General features: G+C 43.7%; 1 protein-coding gene across 2 annotated transcripts in view; it reads right to left on the bottom strand.

Moving 5' to 3' along the window:
* The window catches only part of WWTR1 (WW domain containing transcription regulator 1), a 134,091-nt gene extending 114,607 nt beyond the window's left edge, over positions 1-19,484 (bottom strand). The window contains exons 1-2 of one of the 2 annotated variants that reach the window (XM_021685949.2): positions 19,164-19,484; positions 18,298-18,731 (exon numbers count right to left, since the gene is read on the bottom strand). In XM_021685949.2, the coding sequence (XP_021541624.1) occupies positions 18,298-18,728 (431 nt within the window). In that variant the 5' untranslated portion in view covers positions 18,729-18,731; positions 19,164-19,484. Of the gene's footprint in view, positions 1-18,297; positions 18,797-19,163 lie in introns of those variants that run through there. The other variant, XM_044920299.1, reaches the window with a different exon arrangement.
* Between the last annotated feature and the right edge of the window lie 593 nt (positions 19,485-20,077).

Below are 20,077 nucleotides of genomic sequence, written 5' to 3'. Positions count from 1 at the left end.
TAAAAAAAAAAAAAAATCAATGCCACAAGCCTGTATGTTTAAATTCAGCCCACATGACATTTCCTTCGAGTTTAATTGCTTCCATACAATTTATATCCGCTAGTCACGCTAGACCCCAGAGTATTAAACATGCTCTTTTACAAAGAAGCTCTTGTCCTATAATAACCCCCATAATCAAAAGTGCAGGAATTATGGGTAAGGCCCAGCCAGATGATGGGCGAAACAAACAGGTTTTTAATTCGGGCAGGAAGCAAATCGAAGCCAGCCACTCCACCATCAGGCTTGAGAGCAGGAACACTGGGGCACTAGCTCAAACAGAGGTCTGGGTATCTCTGCACGTCCAGCCAAGTCTAAATGAAATCAGATAGTTTATCTTAGGGTCACCACACATGCCACTTAAAGACACCAGGTTACATTCTCTCTGCTTTCAAGTCAGCCCATCCAAAAAAGATCTATTGGTGGTCTCCAAGGGCCCCTCTTCAAAACATCTTTAAAATGAACAAATCGGGCGCCTGGGTGGCTCAGATGGTTAAGCGTCTGCCTTCGGCTCAGGTCATGATCCCAGGGTCCTGGGATGGAGTCCCACATCGGGCTCCCGGCTCAGCGGGGAGCCTGCTTCTCCCTCTGACCCTCTCCCCTCTCATGCTGTTTCTCTCTCGCTCGCTCTCTAAAAAATAAATAAAATCTTTAAACAATAAAATAAAAAATAAAATAAAATGAACAAATCATTCTTCATTTTTATTCTGAGTAGACTAAAATTACCTCTTCTATCCTCCTATAAACTACTCAGGCAGTATTTCTGGCCATGTTCTATAGGAAAGAACATCTACAAACATCTCAATGTGTCTTATAAACCCTTATCTTTCTGGACACTTGTTCAACCTATCCCATTAGCTTTCCCTCCGCTAAACAAACCGCCTCCCCAAAAGTTCACCTTTGAAATTTACACCTGTACAGAGGTGTAACGTGACTCCTTAGATCCCCCTTATTCGGGTAGCCCACTTTGTTCAAGAACTGTGCCTATTTTTCTTACAAAATCCCTTTAAGCAACATTTTTGGTCCTCCTTATATTCAGAAAAATGCCTCTCTAGAAGGATCAGGAGTTTCAAAAACAAAAAAAAACAAAAAAACAAAAAAAACACCAATTTTTTTTTTTTAAGATTTTATTTATTTGACAGAGAGAGACGCAGCGAGAGAGGGAACACAAGCAGGGGGAGCGGGAGAGGGAGAAGCAGGCTACCCATGGAGCAGGGAGCCCGATGCGGGGCTCGATCCCAGGACCCTGGGATCATGACCTGAGCTGAAGGCAGACGCTTAACGACTGAGCCACCCAGGCGCCCCAAAAAACACCAATTTTTAATTCCATGCAATCTCTCCTCATGTTCAAAATCCATTTAGGGCAAGAGCAAACAATCTGAACTACTTATCAGATCCACACACTCACATCTTAAAGGATTTATTCAATGTTTCTACAGCTTACCTCTCTGCTTATGTTTCCTCATTGATTTTCATAAACCAATGATTCTGTCTATGAATAAAGGTTAGAACCAATACACTTTGGATCAGATATGTTATTCTAGTCTTAGAAACTAACAGATGAAAACGTTTTGCTTACTTCCAATGAGCTACTTTCAACCTATTGTAATAAAAAACCAATTTCTATGGTATCACTAAAACACAATGCCATTTGAGTTTTATTTCTCTTTTGCATGCTATACATGTGTATTATTTATTGTAGTAGTCTAGATCTGTACACATTCAAACCCATAATCTCTTCATGCATCAAGTCACTAGGCAAATCAAAGAAAAATCAGACTTTTAAAACATCCATTTAGAAGCTCATACTTACATTTTGGGAAGGAAACCTTATATTTTAATGGTATGAGACATTATTTATTATGCAATGTCCTTTTATCTTATTCCACAATATAACTTTTTTGTTCTACACTTGGCAGACTTTACTCTCACTGTACAAAACAGACATTGTTTTAAAAACCCATTTGTAATAAGTGTCAGTAAGTGTGATCTTTCACTTCAGCTGAAGCAATCCTCTGGCATCAGTTTACACCTCCATGCTCACTTGGAAATGTATAATACTCTTTTTCAACAGCTCTGGAAACTAGACTCCGAAGAGATACATACCAGTCAACCAGGATGTTGACCAGGGCTCAGAAGGACCTTCAGAGAACTCTTCAACTTTGTTTCTAATGCTTTGCTTTAAGGGGAGTATAGACAATGACTTTAATTAGCCGCACCATGGGCCCTCTGATCCACACACGGGATGAGCCGGACATTCCAATGCATGTGCAACTGGGAAATCTGCGTCCCGTAATGGTTTTCAACTAATTAACTAGGGCTGGCCAACTATTAGGTTAAATGAAAAGCACTGTGGCAAAACCTGACTCACTTTACCATGGCTCATAATTTAAAAAGGCTGTGCTGGTCGATCCTCTGCACTGCTCACCTGACAAAGTTTCAGGCAAAAGTTTCAACAATTCTGGATCTAACCTTTAAAATCATTTCTTTCATGTTGACACTCCAAGTTGTCCATAATTATTGACCCTACAATCTAATCTGCTCCTACTGTTAAATATCTGTTAATAATCACTGACTGCTCAATAGTTATTAAAATGTAAGCAACAGACAAATACAGAGAACAATGGATCCACTGTCTACTGTATGGGTTTACAGCCCTCGGACCTTTGCTGAGAACTCCGCTTTCCAAAGCCCAAAGCATAGCCCTTGCTATCCTAACACAGAAATGCAACATCAATAAATTCGAATTTAATTTTTTTAGACCACAGATAACTAAACTTTAAAAGCCTAAGTAAAGAAGCAATTATATTTGTAAAATACACTCGGGTAGAGCTTTACCTTTAAGTAGCTCATCCTTTCTCTCTTCCTGCCTTTCCTTCCTTCAAGTTTTTCTACAACATATATTTATGGTTGGATTTTATGTTAAAATGCACAAAAAGACAAATACATGTTGGATGGTATAATTACTTAAGAGGAATTCGTATTTGCCAAAAGTTCTATATGCATAGGCTAGTATTTCACACAGTACGTAAAACAAAGACCCATGCAAGTGGAAACAGTTGCACTAGAAAATGTGTCTTCAGAAAACATAAGTACTTTTATAAACAGCACCAAAGTTCGTTGCTTCTTTTATGATTCTTTTTTTTTTTTAAAGATTTTATTTATTTATTTGAGAGAGAGAGACTGAGAGAGAGAGAGCATGAGAGGGAAGAGGGCAGAGGGAGAAGCAGACTCCCCGCTAAGCAGGGAGCCCGATGTGGGACTCGATCCCGGGACTCCAGGATCATGACCTGAGCCGAAGGCAGTCGCCTAACCAACTGAGCCACCCAGGCGCCCCTTCTTTTATGATTCTTAATCCCAGCTACTAACTTTACATGTTTATACAAAACCCAAACCAGTAATAAGGCTACCAGGTACTCCCAAATTAGCAGAAGGCAGCAGAATGGCCTTTTTTTTTTTTTGTCAGAGAAAGAGAGAACACAAGCAGGGGGAGCGGCAGAGGGAGAGGGAGAAGCAGGCTCTCCGCCGAGCAAGGAGCCCGATGTGGGGGGTCAATCCCAGGACCCCGGGATCATGATCTGAGCCGAAGGCAGCCATCCAACTGACTGAGCCACCCAGGTGCCCCCAGAATGGTCTTTTGACTACAAAATGTATCCAAACCCAAACTCCAACTCAAACCAGTTTGATACAATCAAACATGTTTCATTTACCTTACATTGTGAAAGGGTAAACTGGCCTCCGCATTTACCTGCATTAATTTCGGAATCCCCTTTGCCAGGTACCAGAATCAGTTCCGGAAAATGGAGAAACAAAAGATAGGAGAGATAAACGTTTATCTGTAACAACAGTTCCATAATATTCTGAACCATAAATTTTTAACTGACACTCACCAACCATAATCTGCTATTTTTATGGCCACCGTTAAGCAGGACACGTCCCAGCAATAACAGTCCTGTGTGCCACAAACTGTGGCAAAGGTTTTACCACAGTCAGGACTGGAGACTGTAATTTTCCTCACGGCAAGGGATTATCATACCAGTTAGAGTAATATTTTTACCCAAGTCTTTTAACTTATCTCAGTCAGTTATAAAACACTGATTTCAAACCTTGTTTTAACAGGATGTTTGAATAAGCAAATGTGTTGTCTTTCCATACGGCACTGGATCTGCACCGTGAGAGAACCATGCTCCTTAGCAGGGATGTGGTAGAGTATACGGGAATTTGGGGGATGCCCCTCATCTAACTGCATGCTTCTTTTCTTCATTTTTTCCCTCTTCAAAAACTAGATTGTAGAATTAGTACCCCAGGCCCCAGCTTTTGCTCTACCCTGGGGAAAGAAAGCGGCCTCAGTGGAAAAATCCATTCACTGAAAATCTGTCAGTTCTCATCTTCCTAGAGCTCTAAGAAACATGACACAGAATTTAACCGTTCCTCTTTCTTACAGACAATTTCCTCCCTGGATTTCTTGTACTATTTTCTGCCTTTCCTCCAACCTCTCTGGCTGTCTATCCTTTACAGAGTCTGGACTTTTCTCACTCGATCTGTAACCTCTCTCTCCGGGATCTCATCCACACCTGGATTAGAATAATTATATGTAATAATTACAAATCACAAATAATTACAAATATTACAAATAATATATCCGTAATTCTAATTAGAGAGAAAGGTCTGCAAATATACATATATCTCCCTTGGATATCTTAAATTCACCTCAAACTCAACATGTTAAAAATTTTCTCCACCTCTTCTAAACTTACTTCCCACTTGTCACAATTACAGGCACCTCTGTTCATGCCAGGGACAGCCAGCAACTTGCAAATCTTCCTTCTCACCTCTTTTCCTCACTCCCCATATTTAATCCATTGCCAAAGCCTGTCAAATTACTTCCTTAATATCCCTTAAATGGTTTCACTTCTTCCCTTTGCTAAAACCACCCAAGCAATTTCCCAGCCATTAAATCACTCTTATGAGTTCCTTCATTCCAGAGTGGGAGATTATTCAAGTCACTGCTCCTGAATTCTGAAACTGCAGCTAGACTGTCTACCCCCATTTCATCCCAGTATGGCCCGCAGCAGAAAGTCTTTGAAAACCTGATCAGTTTTGGAGCACCAAAGACATCAACGTCCTGAACCACAAAGCTAAATCCCAGGCTCTGAACCACAGTTACACCAACAAAGCTTTTCATCCTGAGACCTCTCCGTCAGGCATCACATCTAGTTCTCCATAATTTAATCCATAGCTATACTCAGTCCTGAGGTTATGTGAGGGTCAGCAAGGAACAAAGACCACCTACACTGTGCTTCCCACAATACCAAAACAACCAACTGATGCCATTATAAATGAAGTCATGTAATGCATAATAAAATGCCTGGAAAATATACAAGCAATTGTGAATAGTGGTTACATCGAGGAGTAAAACTAGTGGGTGGAGTACTTTTACTTTTCATTTTATATCCTTCAGTTCTGCTTCATTTTTTATTTAAAAAAAAAAAAACCAGCTTTTAGGGGTGCCTGGGTGGCTCAGTCAGGTGAGCATCCAACTCTTGGTTTCGGCTCAGGTCATGATCTCAGGGTCCTGGGATCCAGCCCTGCATGGGGCTCCCTGCTCAGCGGGGAGCCTGCTTCTCCCTCTCCCACTCCCCCTGCTTGTGTTCCCTCTCTCGCTGTGTCTCTGTCAAATAAATAAGTAAAAATCTTTAAAAAAAAAGAGAAAAGGTTATGTCTGTTCATTTTAATTACATTTATCATCTGTTTGCATTTTCTACTTTCTGATGGGTTATCAATGGCATCCTCAACCTCTGAACCCTAGGCCACGAACTGTTTTCCATGAACAAACTGAGAGAAAGACAAATATTCAGTATCACAGTATTTGCAGAAAAGCCACCCCAAAGGAATATGTATTTTTACTAAATTATCCAGCATGTGTATTTTTCTCCACTCACCATGTTTTGCACTGAGTCTGTAGCTGACAGTGCTTGCAGGTAGATTAGTCACAAGAAAGAACAGGATTTAGGATTATCCACAGTGTTCAGAATTGAAGTGTGCGAAAGCATATTTTTAAAACAATGAGCACAGTGGCCAAAAAGACATAAAATATATTATGTACTAGAAAATAGATGATAATCATTCTTTGTGCCACAGAATTTGTTTTCATATTAGGACTCAATATCCAACATCTTAGATTAATTATTTTTGTGAAGTTAATGAGAGGTACAATAAACTGATACATAAAAGGCAGTTGTAAGGATGGATGGAAAAATAAAATGATACTTAGGTAAATGGATGGTGGATGAGAAGAAAGAAGAAAAGAGAAGAGAATAAAGAACAGAAAAAAAAGAGTTAAGAGAAACATCAGCGTCTCTCAAACTATCTGTGGAAAGGGATCAGGGTTTTTCTATTTTCAATCTGTCAAGATCAGTATGTGGTCCTATTGTAGATGCCTTGTACATAGCTTGGGCCACACATGACTCATCACACAAATTCGGCACACCCAAATTACCGTGTTCCATTAGACAATCCCACTGATCACATGCTTAGATGTCGAAGCCGTATCATTTTGTATACAAGTCTCTAAACATTCTTGACTTCTGTATCTAGTCTGTAACGGGTGAGTTACATACATCTGCACACTAGTGTCAGTTCAGAGACCCCACTTTGAGTCGCACTGAGATACTTGATCAGCCACTTCACGCTGGGATACCATTCATTCTAATCGGTAGGGCATCCATCTAACTGGCCAGCGTGCATTTGCCAGACCATGCACCACCCTTGTATAAGAAGGGTAGGTATAATGATTAATAGTTAGGATAGTAGATGATAGATAAATTAGATAACAAGCAAGCTAAATAGGTAATTAATTAGATAGGGGCCATACTGCTGCTCTTTGTGTAGAGTATCTCTGGATAAAGTGTTAACAATGGTTCTCTATAACCAGGGATCCAGGGAAGATCAGAAGAACTTATTTTTTCATCTTCATTCCATTTTCATTCCTCCAGTAGTGTTTGGGCATATATTATTTTTATAATTAAAAAGAGAAAATCGGGGCGCCTGGGTGGCTCAGTCGTTAAGCGTCTGCCTTTGCTCAGGTCATGGTCCCAGGGTCCTAGGATTGAGTCCCGCATCGGGGTCCCTGCTCCGCGGGAAGCCGGCTTCTCCCTCTCCCACTCCCCCTGCTTGTGTTCCCTCTCTCGCTGTGTCTCTGTCAAGTAAATAAATAAAATCTTTTAAAAAGAGAAAATCGGAAACAATCTAAATGCACCATCAATAAGGGATCAGTTAAAAAAAATTACGCTACATCCATACGATAGAATACTACAGCCATTAAAGAAATAAAAAAGATACATACGTACGGAAAAATAACCATCAAGAAATACTAAGTGAAAAAAGTTGCAGCTGAGTAATGCATAGTACACTACCATTTGCACTATACTGAAAACAGTCTAAGTGGGTATATGCATACACATGCTTACACTCACATAGAGTTTCTTTGGAAAGACAAAAGAAACTGGTGCTCTAGGGAGGGGACCAGAGGATTAGGGTAGGGTGAAACTTCTCACAGTATGTGCTTTGGTACTATCTGAATATTTTTTATCATTTATGTGTATTTACTACCTAGTCAAAAACTTTTTTTTTTTAATTTAAAGAAGTTATCTGAAAACATTAACACGTGACTGAGCATTGTGACTTCGTGTGCAAAGGCTCTCGATAGGCTTCCCTAACAGTTCAGGAAGGATGTGCTTGAGAGGGAGGTCCTGAGCTGCTCAGCCAGGCACCCTCAGGGAACAGGACCTAGGCGGGCTTCGGTGGAATAACTGCTTCTGGAATCTCCATTTTGCCTCTGCCCAGTTGATCAGTCTCAGAGAAAACTGAGAAACTATCCAGAACCACAAGAAAGTATTCTGGAATCAGCCAGACCCGCAAGCTATTCGTTTATAAGCAGAAATGGCAGATTCAGTGGGGGTGGGCCTGACTCAAGCGTAGCCTCATATCCTACTGACTTGGAAAGCAAAGACCACCCACTACTGTGGAACAGCATATGCTAAATTGAATATATGACAGATGGATAGATCTATGGAGGGACAGATGGGCGAATGAATTGTTTTGAAAGGTTCTATTATTTCAGATTCTTAAATCAGTATAAAATCCTTAGTTCCTTAAAGAACTAGGAATATCTCAACATAGGAGGCAATGGTGGGGTCTTGTGCTACATTTGGATAAAGCCAGGACTGGTGTATCTCAAAATTAGGGAATGAGAAAATTGACACTGACTAGCAAAAAGGTCAGTATGCCCATCCTAGCTGAGGTTCCAGAGCCTCAATGGGATGCACAGGTCATCCACCAAACATCACTTACTTTCAACCCAAGTCAAGCCAAATGTTTCTGGGCCTCAAAAACACACCCTGAGCACTTCCGCCCCTGAACTTCTCTTCCTACCCCTCTTTCCTAGAAGGCCTCTTTGCTCACCACATTCCTCCCATTTTTCAAGGCTCCATGTATGTCCAACCACCTTTACAGAGACTTCTCTGAAGAACCACTCCCCCTCTGTCCACCTTCTCCACCGCATCACAGTATGCAGAGCTAGGATTCTAAACTTGTAGTCCAAGGGGCACAGACATGATGCGATTATATTCCCAAGCATGGCAGAGTCCCATGAGGAATTCTAGTGCACGAGCTTGCAATGCAGATGGCCACCAGAAAGTATTAGAGGAGTCCTTCCTTATCAAGCACGCACCTATTTGCCAGGCACTGTGCTCAACTTATACAATGATGAGCAAGACAAATATCAATCTTGCCCTCATGGAGGTGATGATATAGTGAAAAAGACAAATAACTAAATAGAAATATGGCACTAGTGTGGGGGGCCTGTGAGTCAGGGAAAACCTCCTGCAGGGGTGGCATCAAAGCTGATGCCTGAAAGCAGCATAGGAGTTAACCAGGCAAGAAGCAGGAAAATAATGTTCCAGGCACAGGTAACAGATTGTGCCAAGTTCCTGGGGCCAGCGGGAAGACAGCCAACGAGAGAACTAAGAGACGTTCAGCACGGCTGCAAGTTTCAGACCTGTAACCATAACAGAAACGATTGCCTTATTATGACACCCCTCCCAAGAGCTTCCAACACACAGCGAGCAGCTGCTCTAGGCTCTACAGCCACAGAGGGCCCAGAGGCTAGCCTGATTTCGTCTGTGTTCTCCTCGTCTCCCCAGCTAGACCATCAGCTGCCTGAGGTTGGGGAAACCTGCCACACATTTCTCCCCTCACAGCATACTGCACAGGGCTAGCACACAAGAGAAGCTGGTGATTTTTCATTGTTGATGCTGAAACAGCTAACGATCCTTCTGGTGGCATAAAGGAAAGGTCTCGGGAGATCGCACACACATCCCTGCCACCGCCATCTCAACTGGGACCAGTAACAGTAATAAATAAACTGTCAGCAGTGCTTACTGTGCCAGCCATGTCTCCCTTTCTTATTTATCATCTGCTGTGCCTGGATGGAACATTAGAAGTCCAGGAAGGAGGGCATGCAAATAAAGAATATGCTGAAGGAAACTCGTGTGACCTAAGGATCTGCCATAATCCTACCTCTTATCCTGAGGCGACTTTAATGGAGAATTCTGGGTTAAGAGTTTAGCAATTACTGTGTCAGTTCATTCCTAAAAAAAAAATAACCCCAAACAAGAAAAACACAAGCAGTTCCCAAAGAGCATCCATTTAGTAAGATAAGCTCCAGGCTTCAGTTACTGAGCTATGGCTGAGAGATTTCCCCACACCCTACCACACCTACCCAAATCTACGACTCCACCTTTTTTTTGTTTGTTTTTAAGATTTTATTTTTAAGTAATCTCTACACCCCATGTGGGGCTCGGACTCACAACTGAGATCAAGAGTCGCAAGCTCCATCGACTGAGCCAGCCAGGCGCCGCTACGACTTCATCTTTACATGCTTCTTTGCTTTCTTTCTCCTGAAGTTTTTATAACTCTCCCACCCTCCAATTTAAAAAGAAATATATGGGGCGCCTGGGTGGCTCATATGGTTGAGTGGCTGCCTTCAGCTCAGGTCGTGATCCCAGGGTCCTGGGATCGAGCCCCACATGGGGCTCCCTGCTCGGCGGGAAGTCTGCTTCTCCCTCTCCCCCTACTGGTCCCCCTGCTTGTGCTCTCTTGCTCTCTCTGTCAAATAAATAAAATCTAAAAAAAAAAGAAGAAGAAAAGAAAAGAAACATATGTTTATTGAAGGACATCTGGAAATACAGAAAGGCAGAAAGTAAACAAGAAAAATCATCCAGAATTCCAGAAATGACCATCGAAAACATTTTGGTATCTATCCTTCTAGCACATACACACACACACCTTTAAAAGTAAAATCAGGATTATGCTATTATCACTAGGTATTGTAATTGTTGGTTTTCTTCTGTTATATCCCACTTGTTTGATATTTAGGACTTTTTATTTCCAAGCATTAATAATTAACTATTAAATCAAGAGATATAAATGAAAATATACTACGTATCCACAAAGCACACTGAAAAAAAAAAACTTTAACTTGATTCAGATATAAAAATCTCAACTATAGGCGCCTGGGTGGCTCAGTCGTTAAGTGTCTGCCTTCGGCTCAGGTCATGGTCCCAGGGTCCTGGGATCGAGCCCCACATCGGGCTCCCTGCTCGGCGGGAAGCCTGCTTCTCCCTCTTCCACTCCCCCTGCTTGTGTTCCTGCTCTCTCTGTGTCTCTCTCTGTCAAATAAGTAAGTAAAATCTTCTTAAAAAAAAAAATCTCAACTATAAAAAGGCACAGAAAAGGTTTCCCAAAGTATGGTCTATAAAACATTCCTGAGTGGATGGCAACAGACGATAGTTGGAATAAAAATGTTCAAATCACATGTGTTTGTGAAATACTGGCTTAAACAAAAATAAACCAGTTTTTCTGATAAGTGACTTTGGAGTCCTTAATGTATATTGTGAAATTCCAAGAGAGGGATAGAGCATGCAACATATCCCAAACTTCCTGGTCCAGAAACCCCCACGTTCACAAAGCATCTGAATGGACTGGGGTTCCAAAGAATACAGTTTGGAAAACCCTGCTCTCCTGATATTTCAGTGCACTAAAACATGCACAGTCACCCTCAGACCAGTGAAAGGGCCACCCTCTCAGAATCTGCCCTTCATTAATAAGCTAATTACTTCAGTCCTGTCCTTCAAACCACCTTTCTAAAAGAAAATCATCCCCTGGACTGGTTGACTTTTTTTTTTTTTTTAAGATTTTATTTATTCATTTGAGAGAAAGACAGAGAGCATGAGCAGAGGGAACGGCAGAGGGAGAAGCAGACTCCCCGCTGCGCAGAGCCCAATGTGATACTCCATCCCAGGACCCTGGAATCATGACCTGAGCTGAAGGCAGACGCTTAACCAACTGAGCCACCCAGGCACCCCTAGGATTGATTTCTTTTACTTCCATCACCCTCTCCTGTGATTAGATACATAAATAAAGAAGGAAGGAAAAGAAGGAAGAGAAAAAAGAATGATATATAAGGCTGTAATTCCTACAAGTCCTAACTGGTCAACAAACAAAAACCAGGACACAATACTGCCTCAAACCTCTACAGCAATTTATTTCTCATCAATCTCTGCAATGATAAAGGCAATGAGAAGCAACCTGGCTCTTTTCTTCCCTTGCAACTACTTTACTAACATTATTTAATTAACCCTCTTAACAAGCCCTCGTCAGTGTACCTGATCCTGACATCCATTAGGTCATCTGCCTTCCCTGTCACATCTGTGTTCCCTATAAAATGATACACATTTATTAAAGGTGGAAACCTTGACATGAATAAAATATAAATAGGCACTGTGGATATACTATCCACTTCTGGTTTGTTTTTCTCATCACCTCTCTCTCTCCAGCACCCAGAGCTCCAAATTTGACCACCCAGACGGAGCTCAGAAGCAAACTCCAATGCTCCATCCACCACTCCAGAGTTATCTGGTCACCAAGGAGACCTAATTACAGGGCCTAATTATGGGCACGTAATTGGCATGAGGCATCATGGTGCAGGGGCAGGAGTACAGGTTTTAGAATCACATAATTCTAATCACATCCCTGCCACTCACCTGATACATGACCCTGGGCCACTTACTCCACTTCACTAAGCCTCAGTTTCCTCAAGAACAAAATGAGATAATAGTATGTACCTATTCACAGGGTCACTGTGAGGGTTAAAAAAAAAAAAAAGAATATATGTGAAAGTACCAATGGTTATTAAAAAAAAAAGAAGTTTCACACACACGTGTTGGGAGTGTACTCCACAGGTGATACTGGGGTTGTCTCTCTGGAAAGCACTGACTCAGCTCTCTGCCTTGTCTGGCACAGAGCAGGTCATCAACAGATGTCACTTACTCCCCTCCTCTTCTCTCTCCACTTCTTGATCCCTCCCCCCTTACACACAAAATGGGCCCAACTAGTAGCTATAAGCCAGATTCCAAAACACCGAAAAGTAAACCCTCTTCAGAAGAGATGCCGTATCCTCTGCCCAAGAAGCTTAAGTCACGGGGCACCCACAATGGGCATTCCTATTTAAGTTGTTTAACAGGAAAATTGACTCAGTCTTTATTTTAAATTTAAAAAGCTGACTTACAATTCCAGATTCAGGTTGTCATTCAGAGCCATAACTATAACCAAGAGTCACAACCAACTTTCATTCTACTGTCAAGGTTTCTGCATCTGATTTTGGCCAGGTAGAAAGGGTATGTGTGTGGACAAAGAGGCAACTGGAGGCAAGAATGAACTTGTACTGAAATTCTGCTATGTGCCAGACATTTCAAATATGTTATCTCATCTAGTCTTTCAAATATCATGAAATAGGTATTACTCTTACTAACAGGTGTTTTACAGACAAGGAAACCAAGGCAGCTGACAATATTTAAGGACAAAAGGCCCTTCATGAAAACAACTACATTATATTGCCACCCAAAGGTAAATTTAAAAAAAAAAAAAAAAGTCAGTTCTTTTTTAAGAAAATAAATATTTTCAAATTAAAAAGTATTTGAACATTTTACCTCCCATAAACACTTCTTAAGTTACTCAAGCATGGGCGCCTGGGTGGCTCCGTCGGTTAAGTGTCTGCTTTAGGCTCAGGTCATGATCCCGGGGTCCTGAGACTGAGCCCCGCACTGGGGTCCTGAGACTGAGCCCCACATTGGGCTCCCTGCACAGCAGGGAGTCTGCTTCTCCCTCTCCTCCTGCCTCCACCTCCCCCCCTTGTTCTCTCTCTCCCTCCCTCTCCGTCCCTCTCTCTCTCTCTCAAATAAATAAATAAATCTTAAAAAAAAAAGTTACCCAAGCACGTACTCCAGCAAAATGAGGGCATAAATCAAACGAGGAAGACATGAGAAAAGGAAATGGAAATGATGCTACTTCCGGCCATGGAGAGAAGTAAAGAGAAGTGCCAGGATGACAGCTCTGTTGGACGCCTAGAGAACAATCAGAATCCAGAATGGCATAGAAAGATAAAGGAATCTGGGCATAAAAGCTTAGGGAAACAAGACTTGATAGAACTGATGGAATTTAGAGCCTAAAAAATTCTGAGAGGCAAATAATATATAAACAAATAAGAAGGCAATTAGAAATACTTGAAAAAATGTTTCAGAAAGTCAAGGTCCAATTATGAAGGTCCCATCCCTGCCACTCACGTACCAGGTGAGTGACAGGGATGGGATTAGAATTATGTGAGTCTAAAACCTGTACTCCTGCCCCTGCACCATGATGCCACAAATTTAAACAACTGGTTAAGAGTCTGAGGGGTGCCTGGGTGGTTCAGTCAGCTCAGGTCACGATCTCAGGGTCGTGGGATGGAGCCGCATCCAACTCTGTGCTCAGTGCTTGAGATTCTCTCTCCCTCTGCTCCACCCCCCCCCCACTTGCACACTCGCTCTCTATCGCTAAAATAAAAAATAAAATCTTTAAAACGAACAGAAAAAGAGTTTGATGGAAAGAAAGAATCCATTCAACTTTGGTGCTGGATATATCCTCCTTTGATTGCCCAGGAGTCCTGACATGAGACTGAATGTAGCAAGTCTAAACTTTAACCTTAATATAAAAGGCAATGAATTATATTTATAGAAATGCAATAATGTAAATGTTGTCTCTAGATTTTCAATTTTAATAATAATTTATGAATAAGAAGGTCAAGTTAAGAGCAAAGCACAAAACTTTTATTGGTTATGGGTTCAGGGCCTGGACCGTTAAGGTGTATGGACAGAATGAATTATAGAACAGGTAGCCCCCAAACCTCCTTGACTTGCAAAAGGGGGAATCAAGAAATAAGTTGACAAAGAATAACAAAGGTGATCTAACAGACAAACTAAAAATAATATAAATATTAAATTTGGGGGAGAAAAAAACAGTTTAAGGAGCTACATTCTCATTTTCAATCAGAAGTTAAGAGTCGATAAATCGGGCACCTGGGTGGCTCAGTTGGTTAAGCGACTGCCTTCGGCTCAGGTCATGATCCCGGAGTCCTGGGATCGAGTCCCACATCGGGCTCCCTGCTCAGCGGGGAGCCTGCTTCTCCCTCTGACCCTATCCCCTCTCATGCTGTTTCTCTCTCTCTCTCTCTCTCAAATAAATAAATAAAATCTTAAAAAAAAAAAAAGTTCTCTCTTTAAAAAAAAAAAAAAAAAAAAGAGTCGATAAATCAAAAAATTGTGGTAAAAGCATACTAGGGTTAAGGAAGTAACAATCTAAGAATTAAATACAGAAACAGTTAAAATAAAACCTAAAAGGCTCCCTCTGTGAGCCTTGAGGAGGTGAAGGAAACCATTGTTTTTCAACAAAAGTCCTTCTGTACTATTGGACTTGTTACTGAGTGCAAAGATCACTTTGACAAAAATAATTTTCTATGACACTTTTCAGAAAAGGGAAAACACCAAAATTATTACTAAAAACTGGGAGTGGCAAGCAAATGTTATCGCTGAAATTATATTTAATAGTGGGGATAACAGGCTCCCGGGTGGTTCAGTCGGTTAAGCGTCTGCCTTCAGCTCAGGTCATGATCCCAGGGTCGGGGGATCGAGTCCTGCATCGGACTCCCTACTCAGCGGGTAGTCTGATTCTCCGTCTCCCCCTGCCCTTCTGCCTGCTTGTGCTCTCTTGCTCTCTCTGTCAAATAAATAAATAAAATCTTCAAAAAAAAAAAAAAAAAGGAATGGGAATAAAGTATTTTTTCTTATAGAATGTTACTCATATAAAATTTTTCTGTAAGAATATAAAGTCCTACTGAAGCCAACTGTTTTCTTCTTTATAATTCTGTTTTCTGGTTTATGTGTAATAAATATGTATCCCATTTATACCCAGAATTTCTTTTTTAATTTTTAATGTGATCAGTGGTCAAAGTCAGTGTGCCAGGTGGCTAAGAGCCCAACACCTACATGCCCCCAGCCTGATTTATGAGCTTTAAAGAGCAGCAGGAACAGGGCAGTAATTTTCAGGGGCCGTGTGCTTTCACATCAACCCTCTCCACTTGTGTATGCTACCCTAAAGAAACACTGCAATGAAAGGTGTGACCGCTCAGAAAAGGTCCCCTTTAAGAGGTAGCAGAAAGTCATTACATCATATACATAGGAACAATCTTACCTAAGAAAATCACAAAAAGCTTTTTAAAGCTTCTTAATGGCCCAGCTTTGTTTCCCATAAAACTCATTGTTCAGCTGGGGAAGTGACAGGGGGGATAAAGGTAGGAGTGAGGAAAATGGAAAAGTGCTCTGTAAGTACTTGTCAACAGACGAGAGGTCCAGTCCAGGGTCTACCATTAAATAACCACATGACTTTCCCAAAGTCACACGGTCACCCTTCCCTGGCCTTGGGTTTTCTAGCCAAAAAAAAAAAAAACAAAACAAAAAAATCAAACCTGACCCGGGTCCAATCTGAAATCCTTTTAATTTCTCATTTATAAAAGCCTTGAGACAGAATCAGTGATAGGATGGATGCCACTGTTAGCCCCATTTCACAGATGATGGAGCAAAATAGATTTTATGACAATCAATTCAGGGTCAGTTGCCACTATTTTTCAAGCTTCTATTTAATCCATCAAAATACGTTGCCTTTGGTGGCTATGCAACGAAGTATGACATACAACATTTAACTTACTCCAACTTTAAACAACGCCCCCCAAAAAGCTCAGACAACTCCTGGCAGATTGCTTGTCCTGAAAGACAATAGTTACAATGACTTAAACTTGGCCAGAAAGTTTCCAGGGGCCGCATCAAATCAGGCTAGCCTACTACCTACCCATTTTTTCAGCTGTGGTCTTCACTGACTACCCAAAGTGAAAGAAGATGTACTCTGCTTTGGGCTGCAGGGTGGTTGTAGTTGGGGGGATGGACAAATGAATCTGAGCAACTTTCTCTAAACCCAAAGCTAACTTCCATTTTTGCCCTAGTTTCAATCATTCCATCATTATGCACTTGTGCATAGAAGGGAATTTTTTTGCTTTTGGGGGGGTCCTTTTTTTCCTAGCTTTCCTCTAATATTAGGCAAGCCTCTTATTTCATATTTTTAATAACCAGTTATACTGATCATATATCATATACTTGTGCAAGTGTATATTCATAAGCACAGTTTAAGTCATTTGGGACCAAAAAAGATAACCCTAAATTACTGTAAATTATTGGACCATTTTTCTATTTGCATTTATTACTAAGTCCATTTCTAGAAAAGTCACAATAAATATTCAAAACCGCACTTACCTAAGTAACCTTAATACAAGATCATTTTGGAGCTTTATGTACCATAGAAACTAATGTCGGCCTTCAGAACAGTATCATCACATTTAGAAAAATGTCATGTTATTACATCACATACTTGAATTCCACCAGCCATTAGGAAGTCAAAGCATCAAGTACATGTCCACACTAACACTCAAAGCCTGGGGGAAGGCCAGTTGTGGAATGACCATCAAGTCTGTTTCAGGACAAGTGCTTCTCAGCATCACACCAACCCCAGAAACAAAATAAAGAACTCCTCCTTGCACAAGATGTCAACAGCATTGGGATGGGGAAGCAATAATTGGTCACCAGTATGAGTCAAAGAGTTGACTGTAGCAAACCTCATCCATTACTGTGTATTTGTTCTAAGATCCAACTGACAGCAATCAAATACTAGTGCCAAAGAAAGGCTTGATTATACTTTTAAAAGAGCACATAACGTCCTAGCGTAAGTTTTAAACTAAGGCTTCTCCATCAAAGCAATTTCGGCTTTAAAATAAAGTCTAAGGCAGGTTCTAAGAAGAGAAGTTTCTTTCCATGGCAGTGAATGGCCAGTCAGTGCAGGCAATCTGGAACCAAGTGGACCAGCTGCTGGCACAACCTCCAGCCAGGCCATCAATAGCCTGACCCCCCTTGACCTCACTGGTTATATTTCAAGTTCCAGCGCGTTTCTCCTCTGGAACATAATTATCTTAGGGTACCACAACTGAAACAACCGTCTTTATGTCTGTGAATGTATTTTCCCTTACAGTCTAATTGTAAAAATCATCACATCAGGAAAGCCCTAACAATGTGAAAGGGAAGAGTAACAACAAAACAGACTCCTGATCCGTTGGTATTTTAGGTTACTAACTGCGCCATAATATAACTCCTGACCCAATTTCCGCACAATTGATTTTCCAGCCCACAACTACTTCACCACGGAGTTGCTAATTACATCACTGTGCGGTGTGGTCATTACATCACTCAGCTGGGAGCAGAAAGGCCTACCAGGCGGTGTTCACTTTTCTAGCTTGCTTTTCCTAAGAATGGAGAGACTGCAGACCACCTACACTACCAAGAGTCCCTCTCCTTCCCAAGCCTCAAAAATATTCTAGAATTTATCTCCATGTCACATCCCAATGGACCAGGCTCTGGGACATCTAAGTTGGAGTGGACAGGTAAGGGCGTAAGGGTTTGTGCCCAGAAGTCGCTATTCCAGATTCAGGGCAAAGTCACCTATGTGTTTCATGAGAATCACCCCAAAGCTACTTTTTTTTTTCCCTCCTACTTCTACGAGTTTCCAGGTCCCCAATCTCTTGGAAATTCCAGGACCCTGGAAGAACCTCACCAGATGCTCTTCTTCTGATCCTTTACCATTCCAACACCCAGAGACACACTCCCTACTTCCATCTTCCCAGATCTTTCGGAAACAAACGTGGAAGGACCCACACCGCGCGCGCGCACCCCAAAAAGCATGCGCACCCTGGGCACCGTGACTGTGCCCCCTGACTTCGGGCTGACTTACTTGAGGAAGTACCTCTGGCCAGTGGCCGTGAAGGTCATCTCCCAGCCCGGGGGCAGCGGCAGCTCGTCGGTCACATCGTAAGACTGCTGGCGGAGGTGCGCATGCTGCTGCGCTGGACTGCCTGCAGCACCCGCGCCGGTGCCCAGCTGCAGGGACGCGGGCGACGAGTGCGAGCGGACGTGCTGGGCGCCGCTGGCCAGCCGGGGCCCGGGGTGGCCGCCAGACGAGTCGGTGCTCGACTGGCGCGAGTGAGAGCCAGAGTCAGGCTCCTTGAAGAATGACTCGGGCAGGATCTTCTTCCGCCACGAGCTGGGCTTGGGGTTCATGACCGAGTTGAAGAGGGCTTCGAGGTCCGTGTCTAGGTCCTGCGTGACGTGGATCACTTGCTGCCCGGGTGGCGGGAGCGGGGGGGGCACCGAGGCCGGATTCATCTTCTGCAAAGAGAAAGGTCAGATCAGCCTTTTATTTAAAGTCGCAGGAAGGGGTCCGGGGGCAGAACAGAAACAAAAGAAAAAGAGGCGACAGATAGGTGTCCGCCTCAGGATCCCAGACACGCAGCGGTAAGGCCAACCGGATGGGGGAGGGGTCCCTCCTGGCCTGGAGAATTATGCAACTTTCTTGAAGCAAGAAAGTTGCCGGGAGGAGGACGACAAGGAAGGGCGGGGGGGGGGGGGGGGAACCCCCCCCGGGGGGGGGGGGAACCGGGGGGGGGGAAGGGCGGGGCCCAACCCCCCCGGGCAGGCAGCCCCCCCCCCCCCAAAGTCTCAACCCAAGCCAGCTCCACGACATCGCGACTCCGGAAGCCCGAGGAGCCCAGGCGCCCTGGGGTGGAACGGGGTGAGCGGGCGCGCTCCAGCGGGCTCTACCTGGGCGCGCAGCGAAGCCGAGTCTGGGCGTGCGGCGGCCGCCGTCCCGCCCGAACTCGCCGTCGGGCCTCAGTCGCTCGGTGCGTCCCGAGCTCGCAGGGCTGTAGCCGGGGCCCGGCTGGCAAATCCCGACTTGGTGCCTGGCAGCCGAGGGGCTTCGGCTCTCACATCCCCCGAACTGGCCTCAGGCGTTCGTGCTCCGCGAGAAGGAGGCGGAGGAGAAGCAGACAGCGCGGCCGCCGCGGCTCCCGGACTGTCCCATAAACAAAGTTTGGAGCGAACTCCCACTCCCAGAAAAGAGGCGGGCCCAAAAGTTGAGCTGTTGAATTATGCATAACCTTCAAGTCCTGAGCCTGCCTGCCCCCGCTCGTCCCTCCTCTTCCTTCTCCTCCTCCTCCTCCTCCCCCACCTCGGCTCTAGAGAGCCCCGGGCGGGATAGGTACTTTGCTGGGTAAGAGGAGACGGGTGCCCCCCATCCACTCCTCCCGGTCGTGCGGGCCTTTCCCGCGGAGCCCTGGACCTGCATTCCTTTGAGTTTACCGCGGACTTAGGGCGGGATCAAAGGGAAAGTGGCCTGCGCCTGTTTAATCAAGGGCTTGTGGACCGAAACTAAGGCTGGGGGCGGCGGAGGGCACGCGAGTGAGCGGCGCAGGCCGAGGAAGGGCCGGTCCTGGCTGCCGCGCCCTCCCTTCGTGCTTGGTGCCGAGGCCCGGAGCGCCCAGAGCGCCGCGCCGATCCGAGGTTCTGCCTGAGGGCGGGCTCGGGTCCGCCCTGGCGCAGGGAGACAGGCCAGCCTTTCCACGGGAGGCTGCTTAGCGCTTGTGACCATATTTGGTCTGGCGAGGAGGCATCTTGGCTGTTTGGCTTGCAGTTGTCTGCTAGAGCGCAGACGGTGCCCAGAAAGTGCCTCTGTC

This window comes from Neomonachus schauinslandi, chromosome 1, assembly GCF_002201575.2.
Source record: "Neomonachus schauinslandi chromosome 1, ASM220157v2, whole genome shotgun sequence".
NCBI lineage: Eukaryota > Metazoa > Chordata > Mammalia > Carnivora > Phocidae > Neomonachus > Neomonachus schauinslandi.
The sequence above is the reverse complement of the archived record's forward strand: the minus strand, read 5'-3'. Positions and strand labels throughout refer to the sequence as shown.